Consider the following 17,194-nt stretch of genomic DNA (forward strand, 5'->3'; position numbering starts at 1 on the left):
GAGGTTCTGGGCGGGGGATGGGGGCTCAGTAATGAGGTGTCCAGAGACCTTTAGGATTTGAGTGACAGATCTTAACTTGAAAGGAGTTTTCTGTCTCAGAGTTTGGTGACCCCTCTGATGCTCCTTACAAAGGAAAAGCTGGAAAGACAGGAGCTGAGGGAGGGCAGAGGCCACTGGCCTCACCCGGGTTGCAGGACACTGGCGTGCCTCTTCCGGCCGCGGGCTGTCCCCCGGTGCCCAGCCCAGCCCTGGTGTCCTTGCAGGGAGCTACTTTGCCCGGGACGCCGCGTATTCCCACCACTACAGCAAAACTGACACCAAGTCCCACACGATGTTCCTGGCTCGGGTGCTCGTGGGCGAATTCGTCCGAGGCAACGCCAGCTTCGTCCGTCCCCCGGCGAAGGAGGGCCAGGGCGACGTCTTGTACGACAGCTGCGTGAACCGCGTGTCTGACCCCTCCATCTTCGTGGTCTTCGAGAAGCACCAGGCCTACCCGGAGTACGTCATCCAGTACACCGACTCCCCCGGGCCCACTGCCGCCACCACCAGCCAGTTCACCTTTGCGTCCTTCTTCGGTGTTCGGCAGTGAGCACCCCGATGGTTTTATGCCTTTCTGGCTGATCTTACTTGAAATAGCTATTAGGGAAAGTTGTTTTTTTTAAACAAAAAATTTTTAATGAGCTGTTCATTTAACATTGACTTCGTGATGAAGTTACGTTCTTAATCTCTGGCTGATAATATTTTCACTTTTAAGTCACTTTTGGACTAGCCAGTAGTGATTGTAGGTGAACCCATTATTGCTTTTTACTCAGGTGTTAAAGTTTTGTTTTTTACTCTTTGTTGACTTTGCTGCAGATTGGCCCCAGGCACAGAGTTTCCAGACACTGTTTTATCGATTGGTTTTAATTTTCAAGAGTTTCTGTCTCTTCAGTGGTTTGGTTTTTCAGGGTCTTGGTGGCACCTGCTTTTGTTTTTGTCCGAATGACACAGCAGCCGTGGTGCAGGAAATCCTGGGTTGTGGGCCGGTGAGGCACAGTCATTGTGTCCATTGCTGTGTCTCTAATCTAGGCGGCTCTTCCGCTGCTTCTCCTGGGCTTCCAGCCTTGAAATTGGCCCATATATCATGTTGTTAGGACCATGGCTACTGTGTGGTGTCACTGAGTCCCTGTCGGTCTCCCTTAGTCCTAGCAGCCGTCACCATCACCCAGGAAGTGCACTCACCCTGGCAGGTGCCTCTGCACCGAGCACCGTGTGAATAAGGGTTTTATGTCCCCATGAGATCTGAATACCTGTGCTGCAGCGTCACGTCACAGCAGAGTCTGGGAATAAAAGAATATTTATCTGACATGGGTGATGGCTGCAGCTCATTCTTCAGTGTCTGTTTGTTGAGCACCTGCTGTGTACAGGCACTTTTCTGGGGGTCGGGATATAACAGCCCCCGTTACTGGCCTCGGGGAGGCTGTGTGTAGATTTATCTTGCGGCCAATGAAGCTGAAGGTTCATGGCCCCTCATTTGCTGGGACCCTTTCCACAGCCTGAGGAGGGACCCCTGCTGTATGGCTGCGTGATCATACATTTCGGTTAAATTTGCAAGTTACATATTTGTTTTTTTTCTTTCCCTGAACTCAGCTTTCAAGCCCCACAAAACCCAGATCCACTATTGCGCACTGTGTTGTGGACACGGAGCAGGTGGTGTGTTCTTGTGTCCTCCACACACAGTGGTTGGTAGGGGTCTCTGCTGGGCGGTGGAGGGGCCGGCAGGATGGCTCCGCCTCATAAGGCCATCTGCCTCCTCCTGGATGGCTGGTCCCATTGGCCTCAGGTTCAGTCCTCAGCAAGGTGTCCTCTCCTCACCTGCACCCTTCCTTCCCGTTCCCCAGCCTCCTGATACAGTGTGTCCAGTCTCCACACGATGCCTCTGCCTGTAGTTCTCAGATCCAAGGCTGCTGGGAGCTGGGTAGTGGGAAGCAGCAAGAGTGGTCCGTCTGGGAGTGTGGGCGAGGAGCGTGGCAAGGGGAAACCTGGGGCGGGAGATGATGAAACGCTCCAGGGAAGTCGGGTGCACTGTGAAGACTGCCGAGGGCTCTGCACTTGCTGACCTTTGAGAAAGCACACTGGCAAATACCTGGACTGGACATTTGAGAAAGGGATGGGGTACATGTAGCTCAGTTGTGGGTGGGAGCATGGGGCAGCTGTTCCTGTGGGCACTGGAGGGGGTGGGCATTGTGATGGGAAGAAGTCAAAAAGACCTCTGTGTGTGTGTGTGTGTGTGTGTGTGTGTATGTGTGTGTGTGTGTGTGTGTGTGTGAGATTGACAACAGAGTCGTGAGGCTGGCCTCTTATATTCTGAGAGGGGAGTCTCCAGGGGAGCGCTCTGGGGAAGCATGGCGTGCTGGACGCAGGGAGGGCACACAGCAGAAGCAGCTGCTCGCAGCCGTGGGTACGGGAGACCCCTTCTCCCAGCTCTCCTGCAACAGCCTGCACTTCGTAAAGGTGGCTCAGCCTGGGTAGCCCAGCCTTGCTTGCGGGTCCCTGCTCTGTTATTTATACAACATCAGCCCCTTTGCACTGTTCGGATGTTAAGTAGAGGAGGGCGCTGTGACCTGGGTCAGCAGCCTTGTTTTACAGGTGAGGAAACAGAGGCACAGAGGTGGCAAGAGCAGCAGCCATGATCACAGGCTGCTGGTGGCAGATCCGGGATTCAGTTTGCAAGTTCTTTGTTGCATTTGAGCTTCTCAGGAACACAATAATTACTTTTACTAAAATTCACCTCTGTATTTTGATTATTTGATCAAAATTAAGATAGGATGTTCTTTAAAAGAAAACGTACACTTCAGCCTCTATCACTTTTCTGCACATTAAACTTATAAAGTTAGTAGTAGCCTACCTAGGAAAATCGAGGCATGATAAAGCATTTGAACCACGTTTGAGGTTGAGCTTCTGACGAATGTTATTCTCTAACTTAAATGAACCAGACGCTGAAAAGGCCCCCGAGCTGGGGCCATCAGGACCACTCACCTGAGCGTCCATGTGTCCCCTGCCCTATCGATTCCTTCCATCCTGAGGCCAGAACTTCTTTAAAAATCCAAGTACTCAATCATTTTGTCAAAACTACGTTTTCACTCATTTATCAGCAATCGCTGATTCAGAGAGGTGGATCCGTTGCTCAAACACTATTGGCAAAGTCAAAACTAAGTGCAACAAACATTTATTAAGCATTTAGGAAATGTTACGTAAGTGGCCTCTTTTATACTCATATGCCAGGCACGCTTTCAGTTGCTTCGGTGATGTCTTTCCAAAAATCTGAATTTCCACATGAGGGTTTTCTTTGAATTAGGGGCTGGTCATGACTTCGTCAGCGGGAGACGATCCTGATGTAGACGCCATTTTTTGGACCTAGGGCAGATTTGGATTCTAGCTGCAGCGGTACCTAAAATAGAGGAAATTAAGATATTTGTCATAGTTAATCCTACCGACAGGAAAACTTCCTCAGAACGGGCCGTGAAGCAGGGTTATGGGAATTCGGCTGAGGGCTGAGGGCCGGCAGGCTGGGAGTGAGCAAAGCAGCTTCCCCAGGGGGACCTTGAGAAGCAGCAGAGCTATGTCTTGGGCCGGGTGTTGGACGGCGGCTCACCACCTTTCCCCTGTTAATAAAATACCGCAGGGGAGAGGTCCCACATTTATCCTTCTAATAAGCCTGCCTAAAGTGGGAGCAGCTCACTTTGCAAATGAAGAAATGGAGGTTCAGAGAGGACAAGCGACCTGCCCAAGGGCACATGACTGGAAAGTGGTGAGCAAAGCCTCAGACCTTCCTCATCTCCCCTCGTCTCTCACCCTGGGGCCCAGCCAGTAACTGAGTAGATCACTCCCCAGGGGCTTGGGGAGAGCTCCCTGCTGAAGGCCCACTGCCATTCAGAAGGCTTTCCTTATGTCCAGCTTAGGCAGACCGATGGAGGACTTGGAAGAAAAGCCACAGAATTACTCAAGAAGCAGGGCGTCCTCTTGAGCTGCGTGTAAAAGGACTGTTCAGTGGCTACCATGAAACCTTTAAAGGAAAGAAGGGTCACGAGGCCCTAGTGCTGGGGCCGGGTGGGCTTTCAGATGTCTTTGAGAGTTCAGATGGGAGACCAGTTATATGCTCAAGAAACAAGACGATCTATACCTGCCCTATCTCGTGCGGTAGCCACTAGTACATGTGGCTGCTCGATGCTTGAAGTGGGGTTAATGCAAATGGGGGCAGAATTTTTGATTTGATTTGATTTATTATTAACATATAAATAGCTGCACGTGGCTAGTGGCTACAGTATCAGACAGTTATAGGCACACTTGGACTTCAAAAAGAAAGTAGAGGTCTGTTGTGGCTGGCAAAGTCAGGGAGGGCTTCCTGGAGGAACTGGTGCCTGGGGTGGGGCTAGGAATAGGAGACGCCCTGTGAGCAGGGCTTCTCAGGGACCACTTCGGGATTTGAGGGAACACCAAAGGACTTGGAGGATGGGATTAGACTGGGGGTGGGGAAGGGGCAGGGATGGCATTCCAGAAGGAGCAACAGACTGAGCAGGCAGGGAGGAGTGGGTGGGAGGCTCTTGGAGTGGGAAGTTGGGGTGGGGAAGGCAAAGTGAGCTCAGAGTTCTCCCTGGACCCAGCAGGCTTGGGACTCAGGGCTGGATCTTGAGCTGGGGGAGTGCCAGGCATAAGCAGTGTTCTGGGACATTGGTCTGGCTGCTGTATTGTATGTCAAGATCAAGGGTAAATGAGACAAACCCCCAGAGAAAGTCCTGTACCCATGGAATGCCTAAGGCAGGCAGGGGCCTGCTCTCCTCTGCTCCTTCATCTTGATTTGGCTCTCTGCTCCCAATTTGCCCCTCCCTCCCTCCAGCCTTAACCATCAGACCTTTATGGACATCATCACATACAGTTCCTCAGCCTTTTGTATTTCAACCCAGCTCATTATTCCTCCCCAGCCAGCAGCTCGCCCCAGTCTCCCTGTTTGTCAGAGGCAATGCCACTCTGAATCTAGATGTTGTTACCATCTGTCATCGTGTCCTTATTATCTGTCCCCTTACTCCCTCCTGTCCAGGTCTGCAGCCGTGCTGAGGGGTAGTGAATAGGCACAGAGGAGAGCACTGTTCGGGTTGTGTGGGGAGCAGCTGATACTGTGCAGAGAGGCTGCTACATGTAGAGGAAAGAGGGAGGGCTTGAGAGTGAGTGAGATCTGGTTTGAACCTCAATTTCTTTACTCTCCGGCAATTCATTCCTTTGTTCATCAGTGTTTGTTGAATGACCGAGTGGGCACCTGCCACATGCCTGGCCTGAAGCTGGGTGCTGGAGCCTCCAACAATGAATAGGACAGTCTTTTGGTCCCTGATCTCAAGGAGTATGCAGTCCAACTGTGTGACGTCAGGCAAGTTATTAATCTCTCTGAGCTTTATTTTAGCTCCTCATCTGAAGAATGGGAATCATATAATTTACTCTGCAGGGTTACTGGGTTCTCTTTGCTGAAGAGGGGAGAGCTACAGCATGGTGAGGCCCAGCCTTGCTGTACAGAGGACAAGAATGATAATAGATAACACAGACTCGGGTTATGTGCCAGGAGCTTATCTGAGCACTTATGATTGATTCAATCCTCACCCCACAAGAAGAGGGAGGAGGTGTGCTACTTCTGCTACTGTTACTTCCTTTTACAGATCAAGGAACTGAGACCCAGAGAGCTTGAGGAACTCGCCCCAGCTCACGCAGAGCCGGGAAGCCACCGTAGGCATCAGGGAACTGGGGTGGGCACCCCCTGCGCCCTGAGCAGCAGGGCTCACCTGAGTCTCGGGACAGGCTTCGAACCGGAACTTGCGCAGGACGTGGAGCAGCGTCAGCTTGGCCTCCAAGAGCCCCAGTCTCACCCCGAGGCAGCTCCGGGGACCTGCCCCGAACGGCAGGTACGTGAAGGGCCGCTGGCGCTGCTGGGCCTCGGCTGTGAACCTACGGGGCAGCACGGTCAGCGTTGGCCTGGGTCACCACCTCCCTTCCTGGGGCTTCAGCCACTGGCTCTGGCTGAGGGACCCCATCATCTGAGGCCACGCTCCCACCACGTGAGGCCTAAACCCCACCTCGGTCTACAGGATCCTGTTTTTTCCTGGACCGGTCAGTCCCTAAGGCTTTGGAGCTGGTGGCCACTGATCCATGTGCTCCCGTGCGGCTCCCCTCCTCCTGTCCTGCAAAGCCCCGAAGGCACCGCTGAATTAGTAGAATCACCCGGATCGTCAGCATGGCCCTCTCCGCCTCTCCTGATGAATTCACTGTGTTGTTAATGAGCTTTGCAGGCTCCCTAGAATCCAGGATGAAAGTCTCAAAGAAACCACAGCTCTCGCTTCACCCATGGCTCCAACTTCCCCAGTGGCCAGAGGGTGACACTGGCTGGCCGGCATCCCCTTCCTAAGCAGAGTCCCTGGGCACCAGACCCCTCTGGAGGCCATGTCCTGCCAGTTTGTCTCCTGATGCCATGCCGGGCAGCTGTCTCCCTGCCCACACTCACCTTTCTGGTTTAAACACTGAAACTTGAACCACTGGGGGTGGCAGTATTTGACCCGCTGGAAAGCTCCTCTTCAGAATGAATTGCCGTATCTGCTCTCAGATGACAGCATTTGCCACGTGTGTTCTGTGACAGTAACGCTATGTGACAACCACAGCTCCCTTCTTACTACTTCTGGACTTTATGGGCCCAAGAAGCCCTTGACCCACCTTTTCAACATCATATTAATGCACTTTTTGTTTTCAAAAGTGATGCTGCAAGCCTTGCAGCTGCTGTTTATGTTTCTTGATATTTACCATAATTCCAGGAGCTGCTGGGCAGCAGAATGTTATTTATCTGGGTCCCACTGCCCATGGTTTCCCAGGGACCAGGTTGTAGAGTTGGGGCCGCATTAACAGGAAGCTGGAGCCACTAACAGTGGGAACAGAGCTGCAGGCTGGCCAGCCCCGCCATTTGTCAGGAAGCGATATCCGTCGACTCTGATGGGGAGGGGGTGTAGATGCCTGCTCAGACACTTTAAATTGCTCAGACACTTTAAATTGGGAGTATAGAAATGAGATCTAGACAATGGACCAAATCCATGCAGGGGACAGGAGAGAGGATCCAGGTCTACCATGTTAGGGTAGCTGGTTCTCATGAATTCCTGGAGAAATTGTTGATGCTCTTGTATTGGAACAGGCATTAAGTTTAAAAAAAGGAAACAACATTCTGCTACTTCTTAATGCATTCCTGAAATGTGTCCTTGTTTCTTGGAACAAATAGTGGACACCCATTTGAAATTGCCTTGTTGGGCTTCCCTGGTGGTACCGTGGTTAAGAATCCGCCTGCCAATGCAGGGGACACGGGTTCGAGTCCTGATCCGGGAAGATCCCACATGCCGCAGAGCAACAAAGCCCGTGCGCCACAACTACTGAGCCTGCGCTCTAGAGCCACAACTACTGAGCCCGTGTGCCACAACTACTGAAGCCCGCACGCCTAGAGCCTGTGCTCCGCAACAAGAGAAGCCACCGCAATGAGAGAAGCCTTTGCACCGCACCGAAGAGTAGCCCCTGCTCACCACACCTAGAGAAAGACCGTGCGCAGCAACGAAGACCCAATGCAGCCAAAAATAAATATAATTAAAATAGATTTATTAAAAAAAATTGTCTTGTTACCTGTATGCAGTGCTGTGGAAATGCTAAATCTCTGGATTATGTTTTGGGCTTTTAAAAATGGTACAATTATTTCCTTTAGAAATTATGCCTAAAAAATGTCTCACTGCCATGTCTTTTGAGTTTTGGGGGACTTTACTAAATCTGTGTCTCCTGGCAGGCGCCTCCAATCCCCCCACACTCACATCCCCCAGGGCCTGTTTGAAGGGGGCAGTACTCACCTCTCAGGGTCGAAGGTCTCCGGGCGCGGCCAGTGCTCAGGGTCATGGTGCAGAGCGCCCACGGCCACCTCCAGCACGGCGCCTGCGGGGATGTGCTGCCCCAGCACCTCGCAGTCCTGTGCCGCCTCCCGTGTGAACCTGCGGGGACACATGGGTCACCCCCGCCTTGAGGCAGAGCAGAGACGGGGGAGCTCCAGGGTGGCCATGCTGCAGTGTGGGATGAGGCTGGGGGACAGGAGGGTCCGCCTTCTTCCCGGGGTGGCCGGGATAGTGACCCACCCCCCATCCCATCCCTTCTTGGGCCATTAACCCTATGCTGCTCTGGACCCTGTGGTCTCTAGGTTCCTCCGTTCCTTCCTTCAGCCACCCATCAAGACTGAAGAGCCCATTTTATGCCTGGTGTTGCGGTGCACAGGTGCCTTGGAAGTGGAGGCTTTGCAGGGTTATTCCGCCGGCCACCTCTCCTCCTTCTTCCCATTCCCACTGGGACCTCTTTCCCCGCACACACACCCTCGCTTTACCTACAGGAGATTAGGGTTTGAAAATCTGTTCCCCTTCATTGTCTGTGTCGCTATGGAGAACTGCTACTAGGGAGGAAAACATCTTGGTCAGATTGTTTATTTTACCAACTGGCAATGTTATAATCCCATTTATGTTTTGTTTTAAAAGGCTAGACTACATATGTTTGCATATGAACATGAAGTTTATGGAAGAATACCTGAACTTCTACCATCACCTCCTCTAAGGGATGGGGCTGGAGTGGAGGTTGGCAGGGTACCAGGGGTGCCAGTTTTTTCTTTGGATTCTTCTGTATTTCTTAGGTGTTTTTTTTTTTTTTTTAAGTAGAAGCATATCATTTTGGTAAATATAAATAATTATTTTAAAAACTAAAAACAATCTAGGATGGCTTTTACCTCAGGTTGCAGGACTCGGCTTCCCTAGATACCTCAGAGGAGATACAGTTATTATACTAATTACTGTTATACCCTGTTCCTGCTTATAAAAGAAATTAAGAGTACCAGCAGCTCCTTGCAGCATTCATCACTCTATTATGAGCCTTTAATATATCAGGAACATGAAAGGCCAGGGCTGTGAGACACCCATTCAGATCCGAAGCTCCTAATGCAATTATTCTGTGCTTGGGGCTAAGTCACAAAACACTCTTACTCAAATCAGAGCGGGCAGGGGGCTCTGACGTGCGCAACCTCAGCTCTGAGCAATCAAATAAGGATATACTTTGACTTCCTTCTTTTTCATCTTTACCAGAAAGAGCTTGGACCTGGATGCAAGACCCCCTAAAAGCCGGAAAATGGGGGCTTCCCTTCTGTAAGTGGTTGGGCCTCCTATGTGGCTAGACTGCATACAAAGCCAGAAAAATCCGCTGAATTATACTGCCTGGGTTCCTGGGTTGACATTAATAACACTTCAGTGAGAATTGTTATGTTTTCCACAAAGGCCATGTTGAGTTTTTTATGGATAAAGGTGTCAGTCAAGTGTGTCAGTGTTTGGGAAAAGCCAAGCATTTTTCTAAGATTAAAATAATAAAGTAGGGACTTCCCTGGTGGCGCAGTGGTTAAGACTCCGTGCTCCCAATGCAGGGGACCCAGGTTCGAACCCTGGTCAGGGAACTAGATCCCACAGACATGCCACAACTAAGAGTTCGCATGCCACAGCTAAGGAGCCTGCCTGCTGCAACTAAGGAGCCTGCCTGCCACAACTAAGACCTGGTGCAACCAAATAAATACATATTTTTAAAAATTAATAAAGTAATGGGATTTCCCTGGTGGTCCAAGGTTAAGACTTTGCCTTCCAGTGCACGGGGTATGGGTTCGATCCCTGGTCGGGGAGCTAAGATCACACATGCCTCGTGGCCAAAAAACCAAAACATAAAACGGAAGCAGTATTATAACAAATTCACTAAAGACTTTAAAAATGGTCCACATCAAAAAAAAATCTTAAAAAAAAAATAATGTAAAATAAAATATAAAATAAAATTCTCACTGTCGCTATGTTCACCCCCAAATCCTATGCCCAGGGCCAAAACGAATTGGCCTCTTGTCTGGGTGAGAATAATGATGACTTGCCTCTCTCACTTCTGTTGTTTGATAACAGAAGTCAGCAGAGTGATATGATTAAAAACACCAGTGGAGTAGGTATGGGGAAGGGAGAGTGTGGCTTGCCCGAGACTGGAGCCACACGGGGTCAGGCCATTCAACTCTAAGCTCTGTGCTTCTTTTTCTTTACTTCATACCTTACACGGCACACTGCCTGCAGGGGTACTGCGTTTCTACATCTACTGTCCCACTGATTCTCCCAACACTTCTGGGGTAGGCAGAGCAGGTGTTGTGTGCCCTCTGAACACACAGGAAACAGAAGCCCGGAACAGTCTGGAACTTACCCAAGATCACACAGTAAACTAAGGGCGGGACCGAGACTGTCTTGACTTTATGTCTAGACTCGCTCTGTCATTATGGAGAACTGGCTCTATGTTTTTACTGGGAATTTTAACGAACTCATCCAGATACTCTGGTTTCTGTCCTGTCCTGTCCTGCCCTCCAGATACTCTCAGATCACGAGCATCCTGGTTCCCCAGAGCAATGCCTTCACTGACTTCCTTTTACACTTTGCTGTTTATAAAGGGTCAGAAGGAGAATTGACTGCAGAATTTTGGTGTTGAAGAGACTGCTGACTTTGTCTCTCAACATGTCATCTATACCAGGTCTCAGGTGATGAATTCTTGATCGAGTTTAGATCCAGGAAATGATGTGTCTTTGATCAATTTATACACTTTCCTCCCACTAGAGAATATGACTGTTCAACTCAGCTGGTTTCCCTCTCTGCCAGGAGTCTCAGCTACCAAGCCTGACCCCAGTTACTGCCATCTCTGGGGTCCTGTAAAGGATTCTTTCCTTTAAACAGCCTTTGTTCTGTTTTATCACTGAATGTCTTATTTTGAATTTCACGTGTATAGCAGCTGCCTACGGTTCCCTTGGAAGGAAGCTGGTATAAATCATTCAGAAACAAAGATTGGATGACAGTTTGCTCTGAGGCTCCTGAAGAAGTCGGGGAAGGCCTGTGGAATCAGGTCTTAATGCTGGCGTCAGGAGAGCAATGAGGCGAGCCCTGGCGTTCCTTGTCTGCTCCCAGACCAGGAGACTGAAACCATGTGTGCTTGAGGATGATGTGATCTGACTCACACCCCAGGAATTCTCTATATTGGCTCTGGGTCTGAACATTTTGGACAATATCTACAACCACACTCTCTATGATATTTTCGGTTTGGAATATAATTTTGAGATACCTACAAATCATCCACATTTTCTCTTTTTAAAATGGCAAAAGTTATCTCCATATGGTTTCTGTGGTACATTACTTCCTAGAGATGCAGAGAGGAATTTATGATATACAGTTAAATGCTTTGTGTTGCTTCTGTTTCTAGAACCTGAAATCTGGCAATGTGTCACTCTCTAAGGGCCTGGGGACCTAAGTGAAGACCCCTGTGCTCCATGGGATGCCTCTGAAACCAAGAGTACTCATCAGTTAGACCCATTAAACTTGCCTTCATTGATCAAGCTCACTTTAATTGTTGCTACAGAAAAAGCTGCGTGTCCTGCAAGCGTCACGTAGCTTAAACAATAAGATGTTTGCCCAAGTTGTTTTTCAGGAGCTTGGAGTCAGCTGTGTCTAGTTGGAGCTTGAGCCAGTTGAGACTGATTAAGACCACCGACCCTCCAACTGGGCATGCGCGAGTGTTCGCTTGGTGACCTCTTGACGTCAGAGGGCCCAAAACTCCATCCTCAGAATGCGCTAACGTAGACGTTTTCTGAACTTGGGTCCCGTGGAGAAGCCTGTAGCTTAGCTGCACCTGTGCAGAACTACGATTGCCTCACCTTTTTCTCATCTCCAATCATTACCTTTTCCCATGCTCCCAGGACCCACAGCGCCACAGCTTTGTCCCATAAATACCCAGCGCCCCTTGCCATCGGGGAGGCAGATCTGAGATTTGTTCTCCCGTCCCCACGCTTGGCTGCCTTGTGAATGTATCTCTTCTCTGCTGACAACCTCAGCATCTCAGCACTTGGCTTGCTGTGCGTGGGGTGAACCAGCCTAGTTCGGTAACATCTTGTTTTGGGGGAGTTTGAAAGAAGCAGAAGACCTGATTCCTGCTCTCAAGGCACTTACAGGTTGGTGTGACTGGATGACTGCACACTGGTGAAATGTTGCAGAGCAGCTGAGAATTATCCAAAAATATAATATGAAGTAGAGTTAGCGTGCAAAGTGCTGGGGGAGGAGAGGCAGGAAACGGGTGAGGCTGGCCAGGTTTCCTGGAGTGGTGAGTCTTGGATTGGAGCTCTGAGGATGGGACGGGTGTGGAGTGCTGGAGAATAAGAAGGAGCCTCCCAGGCCTTGGAAGTTCCCCTGGAACATCAACTCCAAGGGCTGGCATTTTATCTGTTTTGGCTGATTTTCCAGTGCAGGCCACAGAGCAGATGCTCAATAAATAGTTGGTGAATGAATGAATGAAGTGACCAGGGGAGCAGCAAAAGCCATCTAAGGGCTAGGAGGTCAGAGTTCGGCTTGGGTTGGGGAGGAAGGTCATGTTAAGAAAAGACCAATGACGCTTTGAAAACATGGTTAACATATAGGAATATAGGCCAGACATTTATTGCTATGGTGACCCTATGTCAGGCATGGCATCCAGTGCCCCAGGGGATTAAAAAACCCAAGTTTCAGACCTCGACCTCCAGGAGCTTGGGTCCAGCATTCTTCATAACCCAGGTGGTGACAGACTGAGGACTAACAAGGACTCCAAACAGTGATGCTGAAGGGGTCCTGGGGTGCAGGGGCCCTGGGGTATAGGCTTACCTGAAAGCCGGTGGGTACATCCTCAAGGTCTCTGCAATCACCATGTCCAGGTAGGGCAGGTCTTTCTGGAGGTGGCGGTACTCAGGGGCCGGCTGATGGAGGGGTGGTGACAAAGAACGTTGAGTTAGACCGAGTCACACGGTGTTCTGTCTTTTCTGCTAACTTCAGAGTCCCAGCTCCAATGTTTGCACAGACTTAAATGGAAACCCACAAGGTGAAAAGTGATACTATGCGCATTGCGTTAGATTAGCGCTCTATCAGAATATTCCGCACGTTCTGTCGTGCTTGTTTCCCAGTGCTGTCCGTCACTGAAGATGGCCAGGCCTGGGACTGCGGGGCCTTTGAGTGTCAGAGAAGTTTGTAATAAAGCAATGGCAGCAGCTGCACTGCTAGCGTTTATTGAGAGCTGGAGATCTGGCAGGCTACATACTGTACACACTCCCTTACGAGGAAAGAAATTTTTACATATTGAGACATAGGAAAGCCAATCTGGCTTATACGTGAGTTAACTTGAATTTTATGCTAACTAAAATAGCCTGTTTGTGGCTTACCAAACATATACTGTACATCTGCTTTAATTATTAAAGGAAAGGGCACACTGACCAGAAGTAAAGAATGTCCATGTTAAAAATAGAGATTAAATGCCTCTCTTCCTGGGACGCCAATGCTTGTACTTCTTCAATGATAAGTCTCCCTTCCCAGGTGCCAAGGCCATGTTGATTTGCTGTGTACGTGCTGGTCTGTTTTTTTTTAGGGGTTTTTTTTTTTTTTTTAACCTTGAAGAAATGTAACCCTGACCCGTTTAATGTTCCTTGTTCTGAGAAGATATAAAAATGGACTGAAAACCCTGCTTCTCCAGAACAGTTTCTCAGAGTAATCTGGAAAGTGGGCTTCCAGGCTAGTTCTCAGTTTGGTTCAAATAAAACTCTTTTCTGTTCTTATTATTGATTGTTTATTAATTCTTTTCTTTTTTTTAATTTATATTTTTTGGCCGTGCCACATGGCATGTGGGATCTTAGTTCCCTGACCAGGGATCAAACCCGCACCCCCTGTCGTGGAAGCGTGGAGTCTTAACCACTGGTCCACCGGGAATGGCCCTGTTTATTGACCATTTTTGTTGACACTTAATTTAATGCTCCAGCAAACCAATGGAACAGCTGTTCTCCCATCTCTTAGATGATGAAACTGAGGCTCAGAGAGGTTGTCACATGGTAGTAATGGGCACATCATAAAGTTGAAAGACCAATAGTAAAGCAGCAGCAACAACAACAACAAAAATCACCACATCTAGAAAGGATCAATGGTAACAAAAACCCAAAGGGCTACAATCAATCAGTCAGAAAAGAAACTCATCAGAAAAGTGGTCAAAGGAAATAAGGAGGCAAAAGACAGAACAAATATGAGTTGCCATGGTGAAAAATACAAATTAAAACCGTGAGCTTTGGTCTTCACTCATCAGATTGTAAAAAGCTGGTAAATGTTGATTTACCAGCATCTGCTAGGGAGGAAGGTGTGGAGAAGCACAACTCCAGCACCCCGTGTTGGGGAACCCTAGCATCCCCTTGACGACTTCCACTGGGGTGACCCTGTCGCCCTCTGGCCCTCACCCCGTGGCCTGAGGAGGAGGTGATGGTGAACTGAGAAGCTGGATGTGGGCTCGCATGTGAGTGGGATGAGTTAGGGTGGGGTTATAGAAGCTTATTAGCTGCTCTGCTAGTTTCCGCAAGGAAGGATTTCCCCCAGATACTCCCGTCCTCTCTCCCTACTCCCAAGAGAGCTTGAGTGAAGTTACCTGCCTGATAGGTGACAGCCTCATCTTTCTAAATCACTTAATGCTAATCAAAGAGGAGTCTTCAGTTTGGGAGGTCGGCTTGCTTCTGTCCTCCCCTCTCAGGACAGCAGGGGGCAGCACTTGGGGGCAAGTCCATCTTGCCGGCCCTGCAGTAGCTGCCGCAGGGCTGCCCTGTGTAGGCTCTATTCCAGTGGTCATTAGTGATGTGCATAAAATACACAGTATTTTATGCGGGGACCAGGAGGGGCAGAGGGGAGAGTGATGGGGCCAGGACACGTGGAGGCTTGACGTCCCTGGTAAATATCTTAGCTAATCTATTGGAGTCTAGCCATCAATGTAGTGTGACCATTAATAATGTGCATAAAATACTGAGTAAGAAAAGTCCAGTTGCAGAGAACATGTGCAGTCTAATGTTTAGGAATTTGAAGGGCAAAAATGAAAACAGTTGGCTTTTCCAACATTCTCCATCTTCATTTCTGGGAACTGTTTCTTTAGAGGGTTATCTCTCGACCCTACACTTCCACCTCCATCCCAGGCTACGAGGGCGGGCCCGATAAACACGTGGCCAAGGAGAGGGGCCCTGTGCTTGGGGTTTAATGCTCTGTGGGTTGCCATCTGGAGATTCTTAATCGTCATTATCTTTGAATTTGTGTTTTGGCAGTAGAGTCTGAGGGGACCATGGAGCATGTGCTGGGGGCTTGGAGCCTCGCCCACGAGTGGTCCCACTTTGGCCGCCTCCCCAGGATGGGTTCTCAGCTGCCTGCTGTCTTGCCCCTGTGCCTGGGGCCCAGCCCGGCCACCTGTCTCTGCTTTGCCCTTGGACCACTGTTGCCCGTCACCCCCGACAGGGGCCTGGGCTCAGGCACAGAGAGGGTAGGAATGGGGTGCATTCACCCTGAAGCATCTCGTGGTGGGCACATGTCAACCGTCCCTGCCCCGGGCTGGCAGCACCATGGCTGTGTCGGCCCGGGCAAGCCTCTGCCCACCACTGGTCCAGGTACAACACGTGTCCTGGCACAGAGGTTTAAAGATCTCTGAGAGTCACAGCCTACTGTGGGTTGGGGGCTGAGCCTGTGGGAAGGGGGGACACCTGGCTCCGCTTCCCTAGACACTGCCCCAGGATTCATGGGCCTGGCGGCTGGCCAGAGAGGGCAGGGCTCTCCCAGCCCACCCCGTGTCCCCACACCCCAGGGCGAGCCCCCTTGGGGAAGCCTGGCGCACCCTCTCATCCTCCTTCCAGTCATCAATAGTTTGGTTTGTCTTTGTCTCTTCTGTCCCGTGAGTCACGAAATACAAATTATGTAATTCAGTGATTCTGCATGTGCATTAAATGCTCTGATCTTAACATTTAAAACTGTGGTGTTGCATGATCCAGAGATGAGTGGTAAAATTCGTGCTAATAATGTATAATTTAGAGTTTTCTTTACTTAGACTGGTATTAAATAGAAAATTAAAAAACCACTGTGATAACTTGAGAGATGAAAGAAGATAGGAAGAACTTTTATATGCACTGTTGTTGTTTTTATAAATTTATTTATTTTTGGCTGTGTTGGGTCTTCGTTGCTGCTCACGGGCTTTCTCTAGTTGCGGCAAGCGGGGGGCTGCTCTTTGTTGCAGTGCGCAGGCTTCTCATTGTGGTGGCTTCTCTTGTTGCGGAGCACAGGCTCTAGGCGTGCAGACTTCAGTAGTTGTGGCACATGGGCTCAGTAGTTGTGGCTCGCTGGCTCTAGAGCGCAGGCTCAGTAGTTGTGGCGCACAGGCTTAGTTGCTCGGCGGCATGTGGGATCTTCCCGGACCAGGGCTCAAACCCGTGTCCCCTGCATTGGCAGGCGGATTCTTAAGCACTGCGCCACCAGGGAAGTCCCCATATGTACTGTTAATGGCACTGTCCCCCGCTTTTTTCATTTTGCCTCAGGTCCGACAAATTATATAGTCAGCCCTACAGGCCACGGTTGATTGGACCAAGAGTGGGCCTCTGATATGAGGGCACCAGCCTGGACATTTGGACCTGAGACAGAGGAGAAAGGAGTTTTTCTCCAGCAGGTGGAAGCTGAACACGGGTGAGTTATGGTCTGTTGGTGGCCATGTTCTGCCTTGTGGATTAATGAGCAGAAAACCCGTTTGCCATGAGAAAGAAGCAATGACTTAGATGTGTGGAGAAGCAGAGGCAAAAGACAGACCGTTTCCTGGTGTCCTGATTGCCATCTGCTCCTGGCAAGTAGCCCTGTGGGTGGCATCTCAGTACTCTTCCAGTAAGTTCCCTTTATTTATTTATTTTTTAACATAAATTTATTTATTTATTTTTGGGTGTGTTGGGTCTTCGTTTCTGTGCGAGGGCTTTCTCTAGTTGCGCCGAGCGGGGGCCACTCTTCATCGTGGTGTGTGGGCCTCCCACTGTTGCGGCCTCTCTTGTTGCGGAGCACAGGCTTCAGACACGTAGGCTCAGTAGTTGTGGCTCATGGGCCCAGTTGCTCTGCGGCATGTGGAATCTTCCCATACCAGGGCTCGAACCCGTGTCCCCTGCATTGGCAGGCAGATTCTCAACCACTGCGCCACCAGGGAAGCCCTAATTTCCCATTTTTGACCTAACTTAGTGACAGCTGAATTCTGTTATCTGCAACCAAAGGAGTCTTGACAAATGCAG

The 17,194-nt window shown here is 49.8% G+C and overlaps 2 protein-coding genes across 5 annotated transcripts in view; one reads left to right on the forward strand and one right to left on the reverse strand.

Moving 5' to 3' along the window:
* PARP12 (poly(ADP-ribose) polymerase family member 12) overlaps window positions 1-5,891 on the forward strand; it is a 48,624-nt gene extending 42,733 nt beyond the window's left edge. The window contains exons 12-13 of one of the 3 annotated variants that reach the window (XM_027101743.1): window positions 264-498; window positions 5,685-5,891. In XM_027101743.1, the coding sequence (XP_026957544.1) occupies window positions 264-498; window positions 5,685-5,697 (248 nt within the window). In that variant the 3' untranslated portion in view covers window positions 5,698-5,891. Of the gene's footprint in view, window positions 1-263; window positions 1,346-5,267; window positions 5,659-5,684 lie in introns of those variants that run through there. The other 2 variants (XM_027101745.1, XM_027101742.1) reach the window with 2 other exon arrangements.
* Window positions 3,192-17,194, reverse strand: part of TBXAS1 (thromboxane A synthase 1) — a 150,198-nt gene continuing 136,195 nt past the window's right edge. The window contains exons 10-13 of one of the 2 annotated variants that reach the window (XM_027101746.1): window positions 12,759-12,850; window positions 7,893-8,030; window positions 5,808-5,970; window positions 3,192-3,430 (exon numbers count right to left, since the gene is read on the reverse strand). In XM_027101746.1, coding sequence (XP_026957547.1) covers window positions 3,356-3,430; window positions 5,808-5,970; window positions 7,893-8,030; window positions 12,759-12,850 — 468 coding nt within the window. In that variant the 3' untranslated portion in view covers window positions 3,192-3,355. The remainder of the gene's footprint in view (window positions 3,431-5,807; window positions 5,971-7,892; window positions 8,031-12,758; window positions 12,851-17,194) is intronic. The other variant, XM_027101747.1, reaches the window with a different exon arrangement.

The sequence above is a fragment of the Aethalodelphis obliquidens genome, unplaced genomic scaffold (genome assembly GCF_003676395.1).
Source record: "Aethalodelphis obliquidens isolate GAN/ISIS:26980383/991018 unplaced genomic scaffold, ASM367639v1 scaffold5, whole genome shotgun sequence".
Classification (NCBI taxonomy): domain Eukaryota; kingdom Metazoa; phylum Chordata; class Mammalia; order Artiodactyla; family Delphinidae; genus Aethalodelphis; species Aethalodelphis obliquidens.